Raw genomic sequence first — 23569 nt, 5'->3', positions numbered from 1 at the left:
TCGTACTGTATCACCTGTGCTTAACATTTTATATATGGGAAGGTCCAGAACTTTGAGATGTTATGAGGAGGGCTTAATGATCATAGAGATTTCACCAGGACCATATAGTATTCTTACAAAATGGAGAAATTCTAAATTTAAATTTGGCATCTTAAATTAAATAGCTAAAAATGGAACCAGCGTGTCAATCGGAAGTTGAAATAAGAGCGGAAACCTTAATAAAATGCCACAAGACACGGAAGTTATTCTCAACACCATAAATAGCAGTTACGTGCAGATAACTAAAGAGCGAGACGCCTTAATGTAGCTACGAAAATGGCACTAATCTAGGAGCTTAAATATGTAGATGTCTTAACTCCGCCGTATGTAATCCAATTCTTACCTCTTCTTACACTCCACTTGATACTCCGCAACTCTTTTCTACTCACCTTTACCAATAAAACTCAAACCTCGCTATTATTTATTGTTATTATAAAGGAAGATCAAAAGCCCGGAATTTATAAAGACGCGGACTCGAGGAATTGGAAAATGGATGAGTTGAGGAAAAGCGTTTCAAAATGTTGCTCATCATCGATATCTGGTTCGAAGCTTGTGTGCTTTATTGTCCCGTTTTTAATGGCGTTTGGGATCATCGTGCTGCTCGCTTCAAGAAGCTCTACTTTTTTTTTACTCACAACATGGAAAGTTGGTGGTGATAATAATAATAAAAGTAATAATTTATTTCTAAAGTCTTTCTCAAACGACTCTCTAGTCTCTCAATCAACTCGTTTTGACTTTTCACCCATGGAAGGATCCATCACCAACATTCGGCCACCAGTAAGTTTATCATCTCTTCTTATCAATTTTGTGGTCTAACTATTTCGAATGTCTTTTCTTGTACGTGCATGATGAGTCGGAATTTTTGATTGACGTTAATTGAACACAATTAGTTCGAAAGAGAAGAGGTTATCCATGAGTGCATATGCTCTCAGTTTTTTTTGTGTTGTGTTTTTTTCTCCGGAGTTCTGACATATTGTATGTCATAAAAGTTGTGACCGGCACTTTGAAAAATAAAAATTGAAAGTTGCTTCAGATGATCAAGTATACCTTTTTATTTATGTAGCTAATCCAGTATTGATATATTAACAGACAGTGAATAATAGAACTGTTCCCTCCACTGTGAAAATTGAGGCAAGCATGGTACAGGCCCGAGCTGCTATAAAGGAAGCCTGTAATGGCAGTGAACATAGAAACGACACGGCCTATGTTCCGAAAGGTTCAATATATTTGAATGCTCCTGCTTTCCACAGGTAATAGTAATAGCCATTCTATCAAATATTTTTAATGTTCATACATTTCTTGTTTGATGGAATTCAACTGAATGTATTGGTCTATGTTATATTCAGAACTCGCTTTTGAGGTTGAACCAGAGTTTCAGATGTACTTTAACAATTATGTTTAGGAGTTCTTCTAATTGCATGATAACTTGGATGTTTTGATATGTAGAATCGTTCTTATCTAATAATCACTAAACGAAGAAGTTACTGAATACATTTGAATTGCAGAAGCTACATGGAGATGGAAAAGAAGTTCAAGATTTACATATATGAAGAAGGGGAGCCCCCAATATTTCACCACGGCCCTTGCAAACAAATTTATGCGATAGAGGGATACTTTATACAGAATTTGGAAGTCAGTAATTTCAGAACCAGGAATCCTGATGAGGCTCATGTGTACTTTCTTTCCCTAAGCGTAGTAATGATAACTCAATATGTTTATGTCGTAGACTCCCATGAATGGGGTGCTATGAAAAACTTTGTCCGTGATTATATCAGTGTTATTTCCACAAAACATCCTTACTGGAATCGAAGTCTTGGGGCTGACCATTTCATGCTAGCTTGTCATGATTGGGTAAAAATGATTTTATCTTAATAATACTATTTGCTATATTAGTGACTAGACACAAGGGATTGAATGTTGATGTGGTCTAATGTTGCGCTGCAGGGTCCAGAGCTTTCCTTTGCAGTTCCAGAGCTATACAAGAACTCCATTAGAGCATTTTGTAATGCCAACACCTCAGAAAAATTCATCCCTTCAAAAGATGTTTCAATCCCGGAAATTCACCTGCCAGATGGCACTACAAAGGGGATGCTAGGAGGACCATCGCCATCAGAGCGCAACATCCTAGTGTTTTTTGCAGGAGGAGTTCATGGTCCAATAAGGCCAATACTATTACAGCACTGGGAGAATAAAGACAAGGATGTTCAAGTTCACCAATACCTACCCAAAGGTAAATCATACTACAAAATGATGAGAAAAAGCAAGTTCTGCATTTGCGCTAGCGGTTATGAGGTGGCTAGTCCAAGAATGGTGGAGGCACTTTATATGGGGTGTGTTCCAGTACTGATAAAAGATGGTTATATCAAACCTTTCGGTGATGTACTTAATTGGAAGACATTTTCTGTTGAAATTGCGGTTAAGGATATTCCAGATTTAAAGAAGATACTGATGGGAATATCCGAGAAACAATATATAAGGTTGCAGAGCAAGGGTAAGCAAGTTAGAAGACATTTTGAAATTCATTCTCCACCCAAGAAGTTTGATGTTTTCCACATGATTCTTCATTCCATTTGGCTCAGAAGACTCAACATTCGAGTTCCCCAAAATTTGGCATAACTATATATCGTAGAGATCTAGTTCCATGTTTATGTTGATGAGTATACATCTAGCAATTCTTAGTTGAGCTATGTGAAAAAGTTTCATTTAGGAACAACATGTATCCTGGAGTCGGCTTTCAGAAAGTACCATTTCAACTCAGCAATCAGGTAACTTGTCTTAAACTTGTTGCATAACATATTCATCTAATTTGACAATGAGCAAATACGATGGAAAACTATGTAAAAAACTATGTATAAACACAAATTTGTTTTCTTATTTCTAGAACTTGACAGCATCTAAAACACTAGAACTATAGGCACATTCCTCAGAGGACATCGGCATTCCTATCAAAATGGCTTCCTCGGTGATGTGATCAAGACAGTCATGACAGTACTTGCATATATAGAAATCGTGTTATTCCTGCTTGCAAGAAGTAATGGAAGACGATGACAGATGTTATTTTTTTATTTTTCTTTGTCACAAGATGATGACAGATTTTATTCTTTCTTTTTCTTTTTTGTCACAAGGCGATGACAGATTGATGTATATTGTTTCGGAAAAACCAAGATTTGCAAACAGATAGGAAGCCTTCTTAATATAATACAGAGATATAGAATATTTCATAGCAGTTCTATCTTATATCGATAGCACCAATCACTATGTATTTCTGTCCATTCCAACTATTCCATATATAGTACTGCCATTCAAAGGAAGAATGCAGAGAGGGAGTGAGACAGATTAGAAATGGAGGGCAATCATTTGTTTACGTGGCTGACTGCGGCTCTTTTAGCTTCATTTCCTACAATTCTTGTGCTCAGATGGTTATATGGGAGAATCGGCTTGCCTAATCGAAAACCACCAGGTCCGCCAGCATGGCCTCTGGTTGGAAATATTTTCGATCTAGGAACCATGCCACACCAGGACTTTTACAAACTTCGACCAAAGTATGGACCGGTTCTCTGGTTGAAGCTTGGTTTAGTCGATACCATGGTCATACAATCAGCCAAAGCTGCGGCCGAGCTGTTCAAGAACCATGATGCTGCCTTCTCTGATCGTCAGGTCCCGGATGCACTAACAGCCTGCAAATACAACCAAGGATCACTAGCCATGGGTACCTACGGTCCATATTGGCGCACCATACGAAAGCTCTGCTCCACGGAGTTCCTAGTCACTAAACGAATCAATGATTCAACCGAGATCCGGGAGAAGTGTGTTGAGAAGCTGGTTTGCTGGATAGAACAGAACATTGCATCCTCGCAAGTTGAGGGAAGATCAGGCCAAGTCGAACTAGCCCAACTCTTATTTCTCATGTCGTTTAACCTGGTGGGGAACCTCATGCTTTCGAAGGATCTTCTGGATTTATCTTCCAATCAAGGACGAGAATTCTTCAATGCAATGAACCAAGTGATGAAGTGGGCAGGGACACCCAACTTGGCAGACTTCCTGCCATTCTTGAAGCCGTTTGATCCATTTAAAGTTCGAAAAAATATGGCTAAAGACATGGGCGTAGCCATGAATATCATAAGCAGCTTTTTGAAAGACAGGGGTCATGAATCTCTATCGACAGAGAAGGTGAAGAAGGACTTCTTGGATGTCCTTTTGGAGTATCAAGGTGACGGAAAAGAAGGACCTGACAAAATTTCTGAGAGGAATATACTTATCATCATACTGGTAATCATCAAAATTCTTAAACAGGCCTAGTTTGTTCATTGATGCATCAATTATTTTTTTGAAAGCATTGATGCATCAATTATTAAAAGCTGGTAATTGTTGCAGGAAATGTTTTTCGCGGGGTCAGAAACGACAAGCAGTAGCATAGAATGGGCAATGGCAGAGCTATTACGCAATCCTGAATCGATGAGGAAGGTCAAAACAGAACTTGAAAGTGTGATCATGCCTAACAAAAGGGTCATGGAGAGTGACATGGATAAACTACCCTATCTGCAAGCAGTGGTAAAGGAAACCTTGAGACTACATCCGACAATCCCTCTATTGATGCGACGAAATTCAAAGGAAGACACCAAATTTATGGGGTATCACGTACCCAAAAACACCCAAGTTTTTGTAAATGTGTGGGCAATCGGAAGGGACCCTGATGCATGGGAAGACCCCTTGTCTTTCAAGCCCGAAAGATTTATAGGCTCGAATATTAATTACAACGGGCAACACTATGAGTTGCTTCCCTTTGGATCTGGGAGAAGGATTTGTGTTGGAATGGCACTGGCTCACCGAGTTCTTCACCTCACTTTGGCCACCTTGCTCTGGACTTTCGACTGGGAGCTTGACAGGTCAGTCACTCCCGGGAGTTTAGACATGGCAGAAAGAATGGGTATAACATTGCGAAAGCTGGAGCCTTTGAAAGCAATTCCCAGAAAAAGAATCTTGGTTAAGGATGAAATGATCATTTAAACAGTATGAGTTGTCAGTCCTTTATGTATGGCTGCCTTTTCATGGGCATTGTCATCACAGATATTTGCTTCTACTTCCCTTCGTGTAAATAAATAGTCTATGAATGCTGACAAACATTGTCGGAATCAGGAGGTTGACTATATTTAATTATTTATAGATGGGTTTTGTTCCCTAGCCCTCATATGCCATGAGTCTTGACCAACACACAGTTTCAGAATTGTTAGATCTGAATTTCAAGGGTGTAGATTCAAACTTTTTTTTTTTTGCCATCCGCTATAATTTTCCGCGGATCGGACTTCTTTCCTAAGTCCGATCCGCGGAAAATTATAGCGGATGGCAAAAAAAATTGCTTGGATCTGGACCTTGAAATATAGTTCCGACCCCTGGATGTGTATGTTATATAAACACTCTCCGGCAACCCGTTGCTGGGACCAGAACCCTTTACGGATAACGGAAAATGAAATATTGTTGAAAAACTTTTTTTATATTTTTTTAGTGCTGAAAGATGCTCCAGAAGTAGTAGCATCTGAGTTGGGTAGATGTTGTTTGATTAGTGAATAGAATGACGGATTAGAAAAGTTCGGCGCACCAATACAGTAACTCGCAGAAATGAGAAAAATTGTATTTCTTGTGGCAAGAGCAACATCAGTAATGCATTTCTTGGGGGACTTCTCTCTTGCATCAGCGTAGGAAATCTATGCTCTTTACCTTAATCATATATTTTCAGGTAATCTGTATGACTTCTGCACTCACAGGCGGCAGCTTAGGTAATGTGTATGACTTCTGCACTCACAGGGCAGCAACGAGCGCCAAAAGCTTCTAAATGGCTGAAGACTTTAAATTGAATCATTAATGAAGGCTTAAGGGTTTAAAATACTTGCAAGTTTCACCTTACATCGTACTTTAAATTGGTAAGGAAGCAGATTGATTCCTTCGAAGCCAGTACTTGCAACCATTCTTGTAATGAGAAGCAACGAAAATCAATTTCGAATATAATTAAAATTTTAAAAATAAATAAAAAGTTTCAAAAAAACAATATCTTGTTTTTGTATAACAGTGTACACACTCTGCGTAAATCCTAATGAGAGTCGACCCCCTCTCTTTCTCATTCCTCTCTTCAACTACCGCCTCCTCGACTCCTTATCAGACACTCAATCTAAATAATCATAGTCGTCGCAGGAGACCCATATTCTTCTTTCTCTTCTTTTTTTCTTCTTCAATAATTTTCAATCATCTTCATTTTTTGGGTAAGATTTTTGATTTTTACATCCATCTTTTTGGATGTTTTATTGCTCTCCTTTTAGTTAAGGGATTATCATGATTAGAGAAGGGACGGAACCAAAAATTTGGATTGGGGTGAGCTTGACCAGTCAATAACGAACAAAAATATACCCGCAAGTATATTTATGAGGTCGAAAGACCTCATGTGCTGAGGTCTAATAGAGATACACTCACTGCACTATACTAGGGATGAAAAAGTTAAAACTCCACCTAGTTACTCTGTATTTTCTATTCTATTCACGGTATCTGGTTGATTAATATTGATGGACGGGATCTAACTGATAGTGTATTTGAATTCAAGTGTCACATAAATTGCATAATATATATATTTACTGGACTTTTTTTTCCAAAAGCTACGTTGGGCTTAAGCCCATGTTAACCCTTGAGTAGTTCCGTCTCTAGTTAGAGATGCTCTAAGTACCCAAAAGTTTTACCGAAACTTAGTTACTAATTTTCGATTGGTTCCACCCTAATAAATGGACCCACATACATATAAATCATCCAATTAAAATTAATCATTTTTATTAATTATAAAAAGTTAAGAAAATTTTTTTAGAATATATAATATTACTCTTTAAAAAAGGTAGCTTGTAAGTATATCTATGCTATGAATAAAGAAATATAGGAACTTACGGAATATTATATACAAGGAGTCAAGGACATGGGAATATTTCTAAAAGGCAGCCATATATTAATACTTAAAGGAAAATTAGTAAGTCCCATATATTTTCGGAGTTTCCATATAAACGACTTAATTGTGGGGTGTAACGTAGGAAAGTAGAGTTTGGTAGGTAGGTTCCCATATATTATATTGCTATTGCTATTATAACTCGTGTTGAAGGGTGGTAAGCAATATCAAGTTTCGGACAGAGCAACAGCCATGGGGACAACAACAGGACTCGTTCTGTATCTGCTGCTAGCTTTCTCTGTTGCTGTTGTCTCTGTCTTGTTTATTCCAGCACCAGAGAGTCACCTCCTTGCTCTTCATGGCTCTCAGATCAAAGTTTGGCCTGTAAGTCACATATATTTGTACTTGGAGATTGATGTTGGCCTAATAGAATGAGTTCTTGATGGTTTATTTATGTGTGCAGGACTTGGAGCTGAATTGGAGGGTTGTGGTGGCCACGGTGATCGGATTTTTAGGCTCGGGTTTCGGGACAGTTGGAGGAGTTGGAGGGGGAGGCATTTTCGTTCCCATGCTTAATTTGATTGTTGGATTTGATACTAAGTCTGCTGCTGCTCTTTCCAAGTGTATATCTCCTTTTTAATAATGAAGTGACTTCGCATTAATAATATTGATGTGTAAATTTGATATAAGATTTGTTGCAAATCCCATATGAATAGACCCCCTAAAATTTGCATGAGATTTGTGGTGTAATGTGCAGGCATGATAATGGGAGCATCAGGTGCTTCAGTTTGGTACAACTTAAGGGTGCAGCATCCCTGTAGGGAAGTAGCCATCATAGACTATGATTTGGCCCTTCTCTTCCAGCCTATGCTCATGCTAGGCATTACCCTCGGCGTCTCTCTTAGCGTGGTCTTCCCTTACTGGCTCATCACTATACTAATCATTGTTCTCTTCTTGGGTATGTACCTGTTTTCTCGATAAAAATTACAATCTGATGCTTATTTATGTTAATTATTTGATTGCAGGGATGATGATTAATTTGTATCTAGTTCTTAGTACTTCAAATCACCACTTATATGTTTTTTTTTAGTTTTTAGAGGTTCTCAATGAATCTGACATTGTGATGTTAATATATCAATCTATTCTTATTGTTACAAAAGGGACATCTTCAAGGTCATTCTTTAAGGCAATTAAGCTGTGGAAGGAAGAGTCACTTCTGAAGGTTAGTTCCTTGTGCTGGTTTATAAGCCTTAGAAGGCATGACAGATTGCTGATTGATATTTATATGGGGAAAACTTAGCAGTTCGGCTTTGTAAATTTGTAGTGGTTATGTTTTGAATATATTATTCAAAATATGATAGTTCTAGTTACCAGTTAGGTATTGTTAAATTAATCAACCTTTTCATGGCCTCTTTACTGTTTCCTTTCTTGTTTGCCTTTTGATGGAATTGCAGAAAGAAATGACAAAGCAACAAGGGATGATTATTTCTCGTGTTGAACGTAAGAACAAATTCCAGAACAAAATCTGAGACTGAATATTAATATATTGCTTTAATATATTTTTCTTTATTTTAGTTTTGGTTGATACAGTATATGAGCCATTGGTTGAAAAAGAGGAGAAAACAGCACTGGTGAGCGTGAGCTAGCTTTGCTGCAATTTTTTGTGTTTCTCCCACACTGATGAATAATGATACTTATTCCTTCTCCTACATATTTCAGCAAATCATTGTGTCCAACCTAAAGTGGAAAAGAATTCTGGCTCTACTTGTTCTGTGGGTTTCTTTCCTATTTCTTCAGATCATCAAGGTACGGGACAATCTCAACTTCACAACAGATTTCATCACTATATCTAGGTATGCATTTTCTTGTATTGAACTAAATTGTTCAATTTGGCTTGCAGAATGGTTTAGTAGTTTGTAGCACATGGTACTGGGTGCTCAATTTGTTACAGGTATGTGCAAGTTACTTTATGGTTTGTGTCCGATTCTTGCACTGACTGGATGTCATTTTGCTATTGCAGTTACCTTTTGCTTTTGGAGTATTTGGATATGAATGTTGTAAACTTCACAAAGAATGCCTAGAGAGGAAAAATGCAGGGAATTTAGAATCAGTATGTGAGGCTTCAATAGAATGGACTGCGCCAAACCTAGCATTCTGTGCATTATGTGGCATATTGGGAGGCACTGTAGGAGGTCTACTCGGTTCTGGTGGGGGATTCATTCTTGGTCCTCTTTTACTGGAGATTGGTGTCATCCCCGAGGTATGCTTCTCTAAACAAATTTCAATTACAAGCGACATTGAGTTGCTGTTAGTATCTTGAGTATTTATAGGCCACTTCCTAAAACTATTAAGTTGCCCATCCATTATTACAGCAATCATTTTCATAAACACTAGTGAGCTCTCACTTGTAATAATTTCAGATTTCCCACAACACTTCTTTTACATGCTTGCATAATTCACGTAGAATGTGTATGGTTACTGTGCTATAATAAGCCACGAGTACCACTTAAGTCTGCATTTTTGGAAAACAGAATTGAAGTTGTGAATGTTTCATTTGTTTCTGTCAGGTGGCTAGTGCAACAGCAACATTTGTGATGATGTTCTCTTCATCCTTGTCTGTGGTGGAGTTCTACCTACTCGATAGATTTCCTATTCCTTACGGTATTCCTTAACTTAAAACATCAAAGCCCATACTATCTGTTTCTTCTATAATTTTGCTTATCAATGTAGCCTGCAGTTTAATTATATGATTGAGTGATCCTTCTTACTATAGTTGAAGTGATACTCATATTGCATACTGCAGCTATGTACCTCATGTTCGTATCTGTCTTGGCTGGCTTCTGGGGACAATTTTTTGTAAGGAAACTCATCGCAATTTTGAGGAGGGCATCAATCATTGTGTTTATCCTCTCTGCTGTCATATTTTCCAGTGCTTTAACTATGGGTAACTACTTAACCATTTTCATAATATAGTCCCCTAGATATTTAAGAACATGTAGAAGCATTAAAGATAGACAATTAATCCAGGGTATTTACTGATCAAGTTTGTTAATCTTCTGCAGGTGTCATTGGAATTGAAAAAAGTATAGAAATGATACAAGGCCACGAGTTCATGGGTTTTTTACCATTCTGTACCAGTCAATAATACCAGTTTACGTCGACTGAAGATGCCAAAGCTGTATAGGCTATAGCTCAAGACCATAGAAATTATCTGCAGCATTGGTTTTTCTATACATAACAATAGTGAAGGGAGTTTGTCAATTAGTCATTGACCTACCAACCAACACAGCTTTACAATAAAAGGAAGGTGAACTTCGGACTTCGTTGCAATATGACATGGTTTAATGACTTTGACGAGGACGAATATTGCAAGAAAACATGACGAATAAGTAAAATGAGTATTTATTCAAGTGGGTTAGAATTTTAATTTGATAAATGATTGAAGAATGAGAATTATAAATATTTTCTTTAATCTCCACTAATTTAATAACTTAACCTATACATAAAAAGTTTTTATAGAACTCTCAATAAATATTTCAGCCTAACAATTTTTTATTATAAAAAAAAAAATGATACATTGTATTAGTTTACAAAACATTGACAGATTTATATCTCTTTAAAATTTTATTTTTTGCAGTGCAATTTAATTCTTTCGACATTTTTTTTCTGTTCCTTTTTCTCGTTAAAAGGTACTTTTAAACAAAATAAAGTAAAAAATTTCTTCGTTCTTCATAATATTTTTCTTATAAGAACATATTCTGGATCAGAATTTTTGGGGTGCACTCCATAATTTCTGCCAACATAAATTTCCCAACTATAATTCACAACTTTAATTTCCTTTTTCCTCTCCGAAGTTCGCATACAAACAGCAGGGTAACTCTCTTCCCAGCTCCCTCTTGATATTCTTGATATATTTCACCGTTTTAATTGTTTACTTTTATGATGGCCATAGCGAACTAATGATGCCCAAATCAGGAGGGTTTCATTTTTACAGCTTTAAGTGGACAAGCACTTTTTTATGCGTTGCCTGCTATCTGTTTGATCAAATTATCCTGTGAACTAAATTCCCTAGTGGTGTTGTATTAGGAATTTACGTTAATCTGTACAAGTGCTCTGCACATTGTTGTGGGAATGTCACTAATCGAAATTTTGTTTAACCTAATCATAAAATTTTATGGTTTGAAAATTCAGGTTTTTGGGTTTAAGGAAATATGCTTAAGCAAGTGCACAACAAGCTATTTGCTCGTGGAGGTGATACAATTTTGCCTGCCTTGTATATGTTAAGAAATGGTCTACATTGTGGACAGGTACACGCTGTAATGTCTACTTTATTTACCGACAATTTTAGAACGACTAATAGTTATTTATTCCACTTTCAGAAGCAAAACTTCATCGTCTTTGATGAACAGACGAGTTTAGTTAAGAAAGGCTTTTGAGAGCTACTGGTATATCTACCCAGAGACGGAAGCATAGAAGGGCTTCCCTGGGCTTAAGCCCAGGGTAATTTTTTTAAAAAAGTTAGGAGCTATGTATATTATGTAATTTATGTGTTAAGTAAGCCCAAGCTCACTATCAACTAAGTCCAGCATCAATATAATCAAGTAGATTCAGAAAATAGAACAGAGAATGTTGATCAGCTGGGCGGAGTTCTCATTTTTTTCGATTCCTAATATGAATGAATGTAGATTTTTGTTCGTCATTCACTTTAAGCCCACCCCAACTCAAATTCCTGGTTCCGTCCCTGTATCTACCGTGATCCTTGACCATCGATTGATTGTATATCTGCATTGTCTCTAGTACTGACCACACTTGTAACTTAATGTTTGTATGTTACAATGTAGAACAAGTGTAGAAAAACATGAATGTTGATGAAGATGATAGTGAGGGTGGCTGTAATCCTTTTGCAGATAAAAATGAAGTCCGGAAACAAACCATAACTTTAGTATCGAGTATCTGAATTCAACTTTAGGTGAATTCAATATTGCATTTCCGGATACTGTATTACCTGACTGGACTTTGTTATCAGCTTCAATATCCAGTCATGTGTCAAATAAGATATAATTTATCCACCAGCAACAAATTATCCGCTTTTGGTAAAAAGAAAATAGATATTGTTTGCTATAGTTCAGGGAATCATCAACTTCGAATGCTCCTAACCATCTATTCTGTATAACTTACAGCCTCATTTAGCACCCAGGAGCTTTTTTGGAGTAGAGGATTTCCTTGATGATAACAATAGTCGACCGTACACATACCAGAAGGAGAAGAAGTCCAAGAATCCAAACAAACATGTATCATTCAAACAGCGCACTGTAGCTTATATGGAGCCTTTTACATTAGATGTGTTCATCTCAAAGCGTTTTGTTTCAGCCTCCATAACTCATAGAGTAACAAGCAAGCAAGTTGCTGTTGCCGGTACGAACTCCAAAGACATTAAAGCTGCACTCAAATCGCGATCAGATATTCCAGCATGTTTGTCCGTAGGTAAGATTTTATCGGAGAGGGCTAGGGAAGCAGATGTCTACACAGCTTCTTACACTCCAAGAGATAGGGACAAGTTTGAAGGGAAAATCAGAGCAGTTGTGCAATCCTTGATTGATAATGGAATTGATATTAAAGTCTACCTGGATTAGCTCATTTTTCATTTTTTGCTGGCATTTTCAAGAACTCTCAACTCTTACTAGGTTTAGTATCCCGTGGACAATCTTTTGTAGTTATATTGTTGTGTGAAACATCATAATTAATGGTTGTGCTGTTTATTCCCTTATGCAACTCTTTTGACATGCATCCAAGGACTTCGTCTGCAAAATATACAATTATGCTATAATTCACTAAATACAGAATGTATGTCAAGAGTAATTTTATTCGTTATGATGCAGGTAATTTCATGTAAAATACAGGTAATTTTCATACATGTATTCTTGTATATATTGATTTTAATATACCAAATCATTGTTCTGTTTTTTTTTTTTTTAAATTTAAAAAGCATGTACTTACCAGCATTATGGTGCTTATCATGTGGCCCATTGCTTTTAAAAGAGATATTTCCTCTGTAGGCATTCTCTATCTGGAGGCTTTTATCAAACTTCTTGAGTTGGAGGAACTGACAAGGCAGTAGACACTGAGGATAGGACAGAACTCCTGAGTGCAATCTTTTTCTTTCAGAGCCGTATTCTGATTTTGAATGTCGTTCATCAGACTCCTCTGTGCAGCTTGACTTAATGTTGGATGCATCATATCTTCTTTTTCAATACTGTTTGAAATCTTTCCCTGCTTATTAATAACTTAAGTGAAGAGTTGTGTTAACCTTTTTTGCATATTGACTTTAACTTGGTGTTAATTGTTAAAGATTTGAAGTTAGATATAAGAGTCGATTTGAGTCTTACGATTGATGGGGAATTTATTATCTATTTTTGGCCTCCTGTGATGTGTTTCTGTTTCCGTCTTCAGCTTTAATAAAGTTAAGTGTTAGGCCTACTTAACCTTATTTTTGAGGTTTTATGATTTCATTATATCAGGACAGAGCTCTGCCGGTTTAGTGGAGCCAAGATATACCCTAGGAGGGGATCAGATTTGTTCGTGCAGATTCTCAGGTTTCTATTACAACTTATATCAAATTCTCCATTATGTATTACTGCTATTAATAAGTTGAATATACTGCTTGTTATTTTGTAACAGGTGTTCCTGTTTGTGAACTCAAAATGCAAGAGGTACTTCCACAACAGGTTGAAGCCATCCAAACTTACTTGGACGGCTATGTACAGGAAGCAGCATAAGAAGGTGATTTGACAAAAAATTATTTTTGAACCTCAATTTCCCTTCTTTTTTTTTCTGATTAATTAAATGTTCATCCTTCATAAGTTTAAGCTAATACATGTATTGGATTAAATTGCTTTGATGAGTTTTACTGCTGGCTATAGTTTTCCTGATCTGCTTTATTCTATACATTTAAAGTGCATGTCTTCAATAATACGACTTCATCATTTCCTTCTATGGTAATTTTAAGATAAAACATTTATATGTGCAATGTGTACTTATATTAGCTTCTCGTATTAATGTTCAGGATGCCGCTCAAGAGGCAGTAAAACTGAGGCGTCTTGCTACCAAAAAACTTTACTCTTGGTCAATTGTGGGAGCAACCTTGGAGGTAATCCAGAAGAGAAGGACTAAAAAGCCAGAAGTCCGGGATGCTGCAAGAGAAGCTGCATGCGGTGTGTTTTGTTATATTTATATTTTATGACAGTATTTTTGCATTCATTCTAGTTTCTGATTGCAATTCGGTCTGTAATGATAGGACAGATAATTGGCATTTTAGATTATCCTGTATTTTGCTTTCTCACCTGTAGACTTGTAGACTGTATTTTATTGATTGTATTTTTGCAGTGAAATCAAGGAAAGGATTAAGAAAACTAAAGATGAAAAGAAGGTGAAGAAGGCAGAAGTGATGGCCAAAACTCAGAAGAGTTCAGGCAGAAGCAATGTGCCCAAGGGCGCAACAAGTAGGGAGCTAAACTCGGCGGCGGCGGTGGCAAGAGTTGAGATTTAGTTTCATCCTTGTTCTATAAGTCCTACATCAGGATGTGTTTCTGCATTTATTTTATCATCTTCATCCTATCAGAGGTTTGAATCAAGAAGGTTCCTGGTTCGTACTGCACTTTATACTATGTGAAGCTACATTTCTACATAGCATTGTCATTGTCCTAGCAAGGACTCGAAAATATAGTAAATTTTAAACTTTGCTAATTGTATGCGTTTTGGGCCCATATTTATGCTTTGGCCTAGCATGCAAATTTTTTATGAGTTGCTTCTTAATTATCTAAAATGTTTTAATATGTGACAGTGTAAGGAATATAAAATTGACATGAACATGATAGGTTTCAGTGTTGTCGAACATATGTATTTATAAGTGTGTATACCTTGTGATCTCCGAGCGAAATGTAAGATAAAATTGGATTTACCGCCTGTATCGATCCCTTTTCATTTCTGGGGTACGTAATTTAAATTGCAAATGGATTTTCGGTTCTATTATATTTCATGCAGTATTATAAAGATAAAAAGATATTATAAAGATAAAAAAAAAAAAAAAATACTCTTTCCGTCCGATTTATCTGTCTTGTTTGATTTTTTATATTTAAATTACCAAACTTTAGTTTGACCGGTAATTAGTAATTATTCTTATATCATCTTGAAAATAAAAAAAATACATTTTAGATTAGAATAGATGTAAACTTTAGTAATATATTTTTCATAATTTTTTCTAATTATGTTATATATGTAAATTTCAGTTAAATTTTAGTAATTTGATCATAAAAAATCAAACCAGAAAAATAAATTGAAATTTGTCACTGTTACTAACTGATTGATAGTAAGTTGTTAGAGCATTCACAGCCGGCCTCCAATCCCCAACCCCAAAAACTTACTAAAAATAGTAATTCCTCAAAAAAAATTACAAACTTTTAAAAATTTCTTCCATCCCATTCCCCATATTCAATCCTTATTCCCCATAAAAGTATAAAATAGCACATGAAATTAATAAAATAATAATGAAATGTTAATGAAATGGAAGATGAATAGTGTATGGGGGATGAATAGTGTAACTCCAAATATGGGGATTTATATCTAATCCCCAAAACCAAACTCTATTTTGGGGTTCCGGATGTAGAGTACATTTTTGCAAAAGTTAGTAGATTTCTTTAAATTATAGGTTTGGGGTTGGGTTTGGGGAATGGGATGGGAATGCTCTTAGGATACTATGTTCCGGCCTCCATCGTTCACCCGGTCTGCTGGAGAACAATAGTCAAAAAGATCGAAACTATGTGCGGCTTAAATAGAAACCAACAACAGCGATTTTTTATATATGTCTTTATGTAAATTCATTGTAAAATTATGTCATTGAAAATTTGTATATATGTACAAATTAATTTATTTTTTGGTAAGAAGTAGTTAAAAGTTATGAAGAAATAACATGATTATCAAGTTATAACCTGAACCAAAGATAGTAAATATGCTAATACTTATTTAGTAGCATAATTTTAAAAATAGTAAGGACAACAAATTAAATTATGAACAATTAAAATAAATTGTTAAATACTAAGGATATTATTTTGAAATACTGTGGGAGCTGACAAAACCATGTCCCCTCTCTTGCCGCAGCCTTAAATCGGAATCTCCGCGATTAACAAGTCTTTTCAATACAAGAAAAAGGAAGAAAATGCATTTGGTGTTATATACTATTATAAAAGAGAGAAAAATGCATTTGGTGGTATATAGTAGTATATAGTATATACCGTGCTTTCCTTATGGCTGTTGTAATTATATAAATTTTGAGATAAATGCTTCTAAATTCGTATGGAGCAGATTTAGAGAAATTTTATACGGGTGTAGTTTGCGAGAAATTGATAATATTAATATATAGCTTACGATCCTTTTATATTATAATTTCACTCTAGGCTTTGGGTATCTATGAAAAATCTGATAGTTATACAGTAAAATTTCGATAAATAATTATTATTATCTGATAAATTAATAATCTTAATTAAATTATAATCTTTCAAGGTCCCAACTTGGCTCAATAAGATAAATTAATGATACCGCTTATTGTATAAGTTAATAATTTTTAGAGAATTCCTTATAGGCCTAATAAAAAAATAAAAAAATTTATTAAACACAAAATTTTAATATATAACACATAATACCAGGATATTTTGTGGACAGTTTTGTTAAAATAATTCTAAAATATTAGTTTTTTAGTCTCATAGAGATAAGATGCACGTTGATTTATAAAGAATCTAATAATTATACGAATGCTAAGAGCATCCAAACGGCGTTGGCTATAATCGTTGGCTAAATTGGACCTGTAGGATATTATGTAAAATTTGTTGAACCTGTAAAACATTTTGCTTCAATAATATTGACTATATTGATTGGTTATAATTTAAAAATAGGATGTTATTAATATTTAAATTGTTATAAATAGAATATATCAGTTTAATATGGTAATAATTTATATGTAATCAGCGGGAAAGAGGAAAATAAATTGCGGGAGATGATGTGGAATTTGGAGTGGTGTTTTTTTTTGGGAATTGACTAAATTTTTTAATTTTAAAAAGCCACCTAGACTTTTAGCAATGGCTCCTGCTCTAATAAATAAAAACGGTAGGGGTGACTTCCATACGATTAGGTTGTCTTCTTTCATTTTGATTCATACAGCTATGACTGGCAGTATTTACAACAGATACAACTAGCTACGTATCTGTTCCCAGAGCCTTCAGATGTTTAGAATCTCTAAATTTATATAAATTTGTTGCGACATTGGGACTCCGATAAATGATCTAGACAAATATCCTGTACGTGAATCTCAACAGTACTGGTCCCAACAATTAGCAATACGTCAGGACTTGGTTTATCCACCAGCTACATGCAATGCATTTTTGCTTCTGGATTTTTACACGGGTCAAAAAAATAGAAGCCGGCTTCTTATAGAAAAAAGGCGGAAGTCCGACTTGCCAAACTGGCACTAAAATTGCATGAACAAATTATAAGCTGGTATTGCATAAAATGGTGAGCAATGCAAACAATAAAACAAAACAACACAAAAGGTGACAGACAGTATTCTTGAAACTGTGGTCTCTCCCATTCTTTTAAGTTGAGGAAAGCAAAACCATGGACATTATAACCTGGCATCCGCTCTCTGTATCCACATATAGTAATTGTAACACCCCAGTCCCACATCGAGTCGTGTGGAGACTTTAGTTCAGTTTATAAGCATAAGTATTACTACTAATTGCACCAACAAATCATGATCTTTTGGGGGCCTGTGGTGGGTTTGTGGATTACCCAAGTTGCTGCAATTGGGCCAGTTTATTTCGGCTTATTTTCGGATTCGGAATTCGGGACTTGACCCGATTTTCGATAAAGACTTGGGATTTGACCCGGGTTGTCACATATGGTATTCAGAGCAGGCTCTCGAAAGCTTGATTCGTCAAGTTGCCGGAGGTGGGGACACGAAGGCTGGTGGTATTATCCCGCAATGGACAGGGATCCGGAGGCGGGGACACGAAGCCAGCCGGTATTATCCCACAATGGCTAGAGAGATTCGATCTGGGCCTATGGGCTATCCGTTTCGGCCTGACGAGGACGTCAGGAATTTAAGTGGGGGAGTTTGTAACACCCCAGTCCCACATCGAGTCGTGTGGAGACTTTAGTTCAGTTTATAAGCATAAGTATTACTACTAATTGCACCAACAAATCATGATCTTTTGGGGGCCTGTGGTGGGCTTGTGGATTACCCAAGTTGCTGCAATTGGGCCAGTTTATTTCGGCTTATTTTCGGATTCGGAATTCGGGACTTGACCCGATTTTCGATAAAGACTTGGGATTATCAAATACACATGATAAGAAGCAAGAAATCAATATCTCAAGTCAACATATACGTGTTATAATCAAAGAGGAAAAGAGAGCATACCCGTCGACGTAAATTGCTGTACAACTTATTCGGATTCTAAAGGGGTTCTTATATAGCACATAAAATCTAATTGTAAAAAGGAAGTTCCAAACTTGGGTCAAAATTTTCTCCGCCTCATAAACCAATTTCCAAATATAAGGTCTTCTCAAGAAGATTTCGATTTTCGATAATATTTCTACGCTTCTTTCCATAAAGAATTCTTTCTATTTTATTATTCAAACAACTAACACAAAAATAAATTCTAGAAGCTTCCAATTAATGCTAATATCTAATTATATAAATACAAACAATTTAAATCTAAAATCTAACTCATAATAACAATACTAATTAAATAGAAATATTTAAATAAATAAATAAAATTACAGGATTTTACATTCTACCCCCCTTATAAAGAATTTGGTCCCCAAATTCTCCCAAATCCACTCTCTATAATCCTATCTTAAAATCATGACACATAACTAAGACTCAGTAACCACCGACAAGTCAAACTAAAACTTCAGTCCACAGATCGCACCCTAGGGAATGAGCTAGTCCCATACCTAACACACTCCGAAGGACAGCCTGCTCGGATACCAACTGTAACATCCCGACTTTTCGGAATATTAAAAACTAATTTCACAACATAAATAATACAATTACTTAAATCAAAATACTCAAATAATATATAAGTCAAAGCAGCGGTCAAACCCAATAATCAAAAGTCATAAACTTAGAGACGCAGCTCCATAAATCCAAAACCAATACTAATAAATTCGTCAAATTACTCTTAATAAACACTAAGTCTTTATTCACTAATCCAAACAATCACGAAGCACAAAAATCCACAAGCCTCATTCTTATTCTCAAAATCCTTCCACATAAAAGAACCTGAAATATAGAAAAACGGATGAGCTACACAGCCCAGCAAGTAACAATTTGACCAACAATTAATCTCGAAATCAGTGGGTGTTTTTATAAAACATTGTTCCTCAAAACAATTATAATTTTGAAAACACTTGTAAAAGAAAATCCAACCCACAGTTTATATTTTAAAACCAATCAGAATTTAAAACAGAAGCAGAAACAGAAACAAAAATCTTATCAGTACCACAGTCTTGCTCTACGGCCACACTTTCCCAGTGACCGGGATCTTATTCTTATTCTTTTGCCACACTTACCCAGTGACCGGGATCTAAAGTTCAATAATCACGCGCCCTTAGCAGGTATCTAAAATTGCACATTTGTGCGCCTACTAAGGGTATCTAAGGCTAGTTCCGGAACTATAGCGTAAATTGCGAACGGGTTCGAAACGTAGAGACTGGGTCTTCAAAGATTCTCATGTCTTATATCTTATAAACTCGAAACAAAATTCTTATATCTTATAACAAACATCCGAAATTCACAAAATCAAAATATCTTTTCGAAAATAAAAGTAAGTCAAAAAGATACTTACCTCAAAGTCGACACTTAAAATCCGAAATTAATAACACGAACGAAGCCTATACATTTAATTAATAAACAAAACATAATTAACACATAACACTTCTTAAACAATCAAGAGCAAGGCACATAACAAGTCTTAACAAAATACAAACTTTAACAACTAATAACAATTAACATAATTTCGTTTATCGAATAAGATAAATAACATGCATGCTGTTACAAATCTCAATATTAACCAAAGATAGATTCTGAATATGAGAAAATAGTCAACTGGAGAATTAAAGTAAATTCAACAAGGATTTCAGAATGACCAGATTCATAACAAACGGACAGATAACGAATTAGTTATGAATTTTAGAAGTTCATGTAACAGAGCAGAATTTTACTCAGGAGCAGTTTACATTCAAAGCAGATTTTCACGAAGCAAACAAACTGATATCAATTAGACTATAACTAAACACTTAAATATCATTCTCAGAGGTTTCAGAATTGGTAAAGATCACAATTTTATGGCAAATAACGAGGGAGATATGAATTTTTAAACACGGAACAACTCAGCAGAAAAGTATAAACAGCCCTGAATCTTTATAAGTCAGTTTAGACAATTAAATCAATTTAAACAACAATTGGGTATGACTGATAACGAAAGATTATATCTCAAGCTTTTCAGATTGGTATCACGAGTAAATTTTCGACATACGATCAATTTATAGCGAATTTTTGAACATGGAAAAAAAGTTTCGCGACTAAGAACTGAAGGGTTACAAAGAATATCATTTTAAGCATTGATACACTGCTAATTTCGAAATAAGTCCTGAGACAAAAGTTGTAGGTATCGAAGAGAGCTTTTCAGAATGTCCAGAATCAACAAAATCCGATCAATTTTCAATTTACTATGAATTTTACAACCCAACTGATTCACAGAAATTACTATATACGAATTTCAGCATAAACAATTAAGCAAACATGATATATTTACATCAAATACACATGATAAGAAGCAAGAAATCAATATCTCAAGTCAACATATACGTGTTATAATCAAAGAGGAAAAGAGAGCATACCCGTCGACGTAAATTGCTGTACAACTTATTCGGATTCTAAAGGGGTTCTTATATAGCACATAAAATCTAATTGTAAAAAGGAAGTTCCAAACTTGGGTCAAAATTTTCTCCGCCTCATAAACCAATTTCCAAATATAAGGTCTTCTCAAGAAGATTTCGATTTTCGATAATATTTCTACGCTTCTTTCCATAAAGAATTCTTTCTATTTTATTATTCAAACAACTAACACAAAAATAAATTCTAGAAGCTTCCAATTAATGCTAATATCTAATTATATAAATACAAACAATTTAAATCTAAAATCTAACTCATAATAACAATACTAATTAAATAGAAATATTTAAATAAATAAATAAAATTACAGGATTTTACAGTAATGTTCACTTGCTCTATATATATTCACCTTAGACCTAAAAGCCCAGTCTACTTAAAACACTTTCACTTCATTCTTCCTCATATATATTTTTCACTTGTTCTTGTCATATCATCACAGGACCTACATATGTACTCCAAGCTTTCATTGGTATTTTCAACTTTTGTTACTTGAGTTTTTTTTCAGAATTGTTGTTTCAGTTTCTTGATTTGTTTCAGTTGGGTTGGTTTTCAATTGTTAGTTAATATATGGAAGCTAATGGTACTGGAGAGGGAATGTTTTCTGGTATAAATTCTGTGATGTTAGGCCACCAACTGGCACCACAGCATCACCAATTACATGAGAATATAGTTTCTTTTGGTCAGCCTCAAGTTGATCAGCAGGCCAAAAATCAGCAATCATCTTTAAGGCAAACGTTACATTTGACAATAAGTGATGATGATGATGATGATGATGAGCCCGGACTTGAAAGTGCTGGGAAGAGCCATGTTTCGCCTTGGCAGAGGATGAAGTGGACTGATACTATGGTGAAGTTGTTGATCATGGTGGTTTTCTATATGGTAGATGAACAAGCTGTTTCTGAAGGGAATGATGTGGCAGGGAAGAAGCAGGGGGTGAATGGAAGTGGAGCTTTACAGAAGAAAGGCAAGTGGAAGTCAGTGTCCAAGGCTATGATGGAGAGAGGGTTTTTTGTGTCTCCCCAACAGTGTGAGGATAAATTTAATGACTTGAATAAGAGGTTCAAGAGGGTTAATGATATACTTGGGAAGGGGACTTCTTGCAAGGTTGTGGAGGATCAGAGTTTGCTCCAGAGGATGGATCATTTGTCGCCTGAAATCAAAGAGGAGGTCAAGAAATTGCTGAATTCTAAGCATTTGTTTTTCAGGGAAATGTGTGCTTATCATAGTGGTTGCGGTGGCAGTGCTCAGCATTCGGCTGAGGTGGTAGGAGAGTCTTCCCAAATCCACCGAAAGAAGAAGTGTTTACATTCGTCTGAGAACTCCCCAAATGTGCCTCATTTGGGTAGAGTGGAGACAGAAGATTCTAAAATAATAAAAATAGGAAGTGATGAGGAGGACGACGATGATGATGATGATGAGGAGGACGATGAAGATGATGAAGTAGAAGATGGTGCAGGAGGTCATGACAAGGAATCTGATCCTAGGACCTCACATAAGAGAAGAAGAAATGAAATGTATAGTTCACCTTCTGTTCAAGAATTCAATGATGAAGTCAATTACATAGTACAAAATGAGACGAAGAGTTCAGGGGAGAAAAGACAATGGATGAGGATCCGGTTGATGCATTTGGAGGAGCAGCGAATAAGGTATCAGCGTGAAGCATATGAACTTGAGAAGAAAAAGATGAAATGGATGAAATTCAGCAGCAGGAAGGACCGGAATATGGAGGCAGAAAAGCTGGGAAATGAAAAGATGAGGCTTGAAAATGAAAAGATGGTTCTTGTTATAAAGCAAACAGAGGTAGAGCACTTGAATTTTCAGCAGCAAAGCATAGCATGTAACAGGAGGGATGATTCTCTTCAGTCACTAGATAGTAGATAGGCAGCATATATATTGTGTTCATGTTATTTTTGTTGTTCTGCAAAGTCTTATGAACTAATTGCAAGTCATCACCAGTTCACCACTGCTAAGTATGCTTGCATGAATTCTCTTATCAACTCTCGCAAGCCATCAGTAGGTAATGTGAGCAACAGCCAACAAGTGATCACGTTGCTCAAATTATTTTAGAAGTTGGAAAAAAACAGAATAATATGAATTTTAATATAAAATGTATGCCTACCAAAAATAGAACACACCCAGTGGGACTCGAACCCACAATCGCCTGATTAGAAGTCAGACGCCTTATCCATTAGGCCATGGGTGCTGTGTTGTAGGTTGTGCTCGAGTTAAATATAACACTAAGTAAATTTGTTAGTAGATTCCTTAGTAATCCTCCACTACTGGGAAGAACAAATCAACACAGGCGAAAGAAAAAGGGGGCTTGACTACTGTTTTTTACTTCTTCTCTAAGTCAATATAAATGTGTTGTGCTCTCGACCTAAAGTACATTCTAAAAAAAAATTACTTGACAAGACATAACCCCAAGATATCCTTTATTACCAAGGGTCGAGAAATAATGTTTGTGGAGATATACAAGTATTTACATTTTTCTAATCAATCTTATATAAAAATTTTGAATCGTCCATAAAATACACTTCAACCGCTACATGTTTAAAAAGATAACCACATCATTTGTTCTATTTCTATCGGCTTTTAAACAAACCATTAGA

At 35.7% G+C, this 23569-nt stretch overlaps 5 protein-coding genes and 1 non-coding gene across 8 annotated transcripts; 5 read left to right on the top strand and 1 right to left on the bottom strand.

The window, feature by feature from the left end:
* The first annotated feature begins 462 nt into the window (after nt 1-462).
* On the top strand, nt 463-5259 carry LOC108218070 (iridoid oxidase). Of its 2 annotated transcripts, XR_010291202.1 has the most exons (5): nt 463-816; nt 1129-1289; nt 1545-1890; nt 1984-2804; nt 2921-3333. XR_010291202.1 is itself a non-coding variant. In XM_064091694.1 (3 exons), exons 2-3 carry the CDS (start codon nt 3382-3384, stop codon nt 5044-5046), a joined length of 1560 nt encoding a protein of 519 aa, XP_063947764.1. In that variant the 5' UTR covers nt 2678-2804; nt 2921-3381; the 3' UTR covers nt 5047-5259. The 2 variants fall into 2 exon arrangements, 1 of the variants encoding a protein (XP_063947764.1); XM_064091694.1 differs by lacking the exons at nt 463-816; nt 1129-1289; nt 1545-1890 and adding an exon at nt 4414-5259 and having other exon boundaries at nt 2678-2804; nt 2921-4308.
* Nucleotides 5260-7133: 1874 nt separating this feature from the next.
* On the top strand, nt 7134-10379 carry LOC108218094 (sulfite exporter TauE/SafE family protein 4). 2 transcript variants are annotated; one of them, XM_017391019.2, is made up of 12 exons: nt 7134-7339; nt 7419-7578; nt 7713-7913; nt 8116-8177; nt 8410-8455; nt 8546-8586; nt 8675-8761; nt 8856-8906; nt 8976-9215; nt 9523-9616; nt 9759-9899; nt 10018-10379. In XM_017391019.2, the coding sequence occupies exons 1-12, from the start codon at nt 7208-7210 to the stop codon at nt 10098-10100; spliced, it is 1338 nt and encodes a 445-aa protein (XP_017246508.1). In that variant the 5' UTR covers nt 7134-7207; the 3' UTR covers nt 10101-10379. The 2 variants fall into 2 exon arrangements, with proteins under 2 accessions (XP_017246508.1, XP_017246507.1); XM_017391018.2 differs by having other exon boundaries at nt 7135-7339; nt 8531-8586; nt 10018-10378.
* Nucleotides 10380-10672: 293 nt separating this feature from the next.
* LOC108215623 (uncharacterized) lies at nt 10673-12722 on the top strand. Its single transcript, XM_017388143.2, has 3 exons — nt 10673-10828; nt 11147-11262; nt 12136-12722. The coding sequence occupies exons 2-3, from the start codon at nt 11167-11169 to the stop codon at nt 12586-12588; spliced, it is 549 nt and encodes a 182-aa protein (XP_017243632.1). The 5' UTR covers nt 10673-10828; nt 11147-11166; the 3' UTR covers nt 12589-12722.
* Nucleotides 12723-12797: 75 nt separating this feature from the next.
* LOC108217241 (large ribosomal subunit protein eL24) lies at nt 12798-14752 on the top strand. Its single transcript, XM_017390079.2, is given in 7 exon segments — nt 12798-12834; nt 13305-13383; nt 13474-13511; nt 13514-13548; nt 13634-13735; nt 14019-14166; nt 14339-14752. Coding segments are annotated over 7 exon segments (486 nt in total). The 3' UTR covers nt 14386-14752.
* A 6588-nt stretch (nt 14753-21340) lies between these two features.
* LOC108215622 (uncharacterized) lies at nt 21341-22953 on the top strand. Its single transcript, XM_064091695.1, has one exon. It carries the CDS (start codon nt 21528-21530, stop codon nt 22839-22841), a length of 1314 nt encoding a protein of 437 aa, XP_063947765.1. The 5' UTR covers nt 21341-21527; the 3' UTR covers nt 22842-22953.
* A 137-nt stretch (nt 22954-23090) lies between these two features.
* Nucleotides 23091-23163, bottom strand: TRNAR-UCU (transfer RNA arginine (anticodon UCU)). The gene has a single exon. It is a non-coding gene; the product is annotated as a tRNA-Arg (tRNA).
* Nucleotides 23164-23569: the final 406 nt, after the last annotated feature.

This window comes from Daucus carota, chromosome 4 (genome assembly GCF_001625215.2).
Source record: "Daucus carota subsp. sativus chromosome 4, DH1 v3.0, whole genome shotgun sequence".
Classification (NCBI taxonomy): Eukaryota; Viridiplantae; Streptophyta; class Magnoliopsida; order Apiales; family Apiaceae; genus Daucus; species Daucus carota.
This window is presented reverse-complemented; position numbering and strand designations above follow the sequence as displayed.

What these genes read in the sequence shown, in the direction of transcription:
- LOC108218070 (XM_064091694.1), top strand. Translation starts at nt 3,382, where the DNA reads ATGGAGGGCAATCATTTGTTTACGTGGCTGACTGCGGCTCTTTTAGCT. An exon ending in ATATACTTATCATCATACTG is followed by an intron (nt 4,309 to 4,413) that starts GTAATCATCAAA and finishes TAATTGTTGCAG; the next exon opens with GAAATGTTTTTCGCGGGGTC.
- LOC108218094 (XM_017391018.2), top strand. Translation starts at nt 7,208, where the DNA reads ATGGGGACAACAACAGGACTCGTTCTGTATCTGCTGCTAGCTTTCTCT. An exon ending in GATTATTTCTCGTGTTGAAC is followed by an intron (nt 8,456 to 8,530) that starts GTAAGAACAAAT and finishes TCTTTATTTTAG; the next exon opens with TTTTGGTTGATACAGTATAT. An exon ending in TAGATTTCCTATTCCTTACG is followed by an intron (nt 9,617 to 9,758) that starts GTATTCCTTAAC and finishes TGCATACTGCAG; the next exon opens with CTATGTACCTCATGTTCGTA.
- LOC108215623 (XM_017388143.2), top strand. Translation starts at nt 11,167, where the DNA reads ATGCTTAAGCAAGTGCACAACAAGCTATTTGCTCGTGGAGGTGATACA. An exon ending in ATGGTCTACATTGTGGACAG is followed by an intron (nt 11,263 to 12,135) that starts GTACACGCTGTA and finishes TATAACTTACAG; the next exon opens with CCTCATTTAGCACCCAGGAG.
- LOC108215622 (XM_064091695.1), top strand. Translation starts at nt 21,528, where the DNA reads ATGGAAGCTAATGGTACTGGAGAGGGAATGTTTTCTGGTATAAATTCT.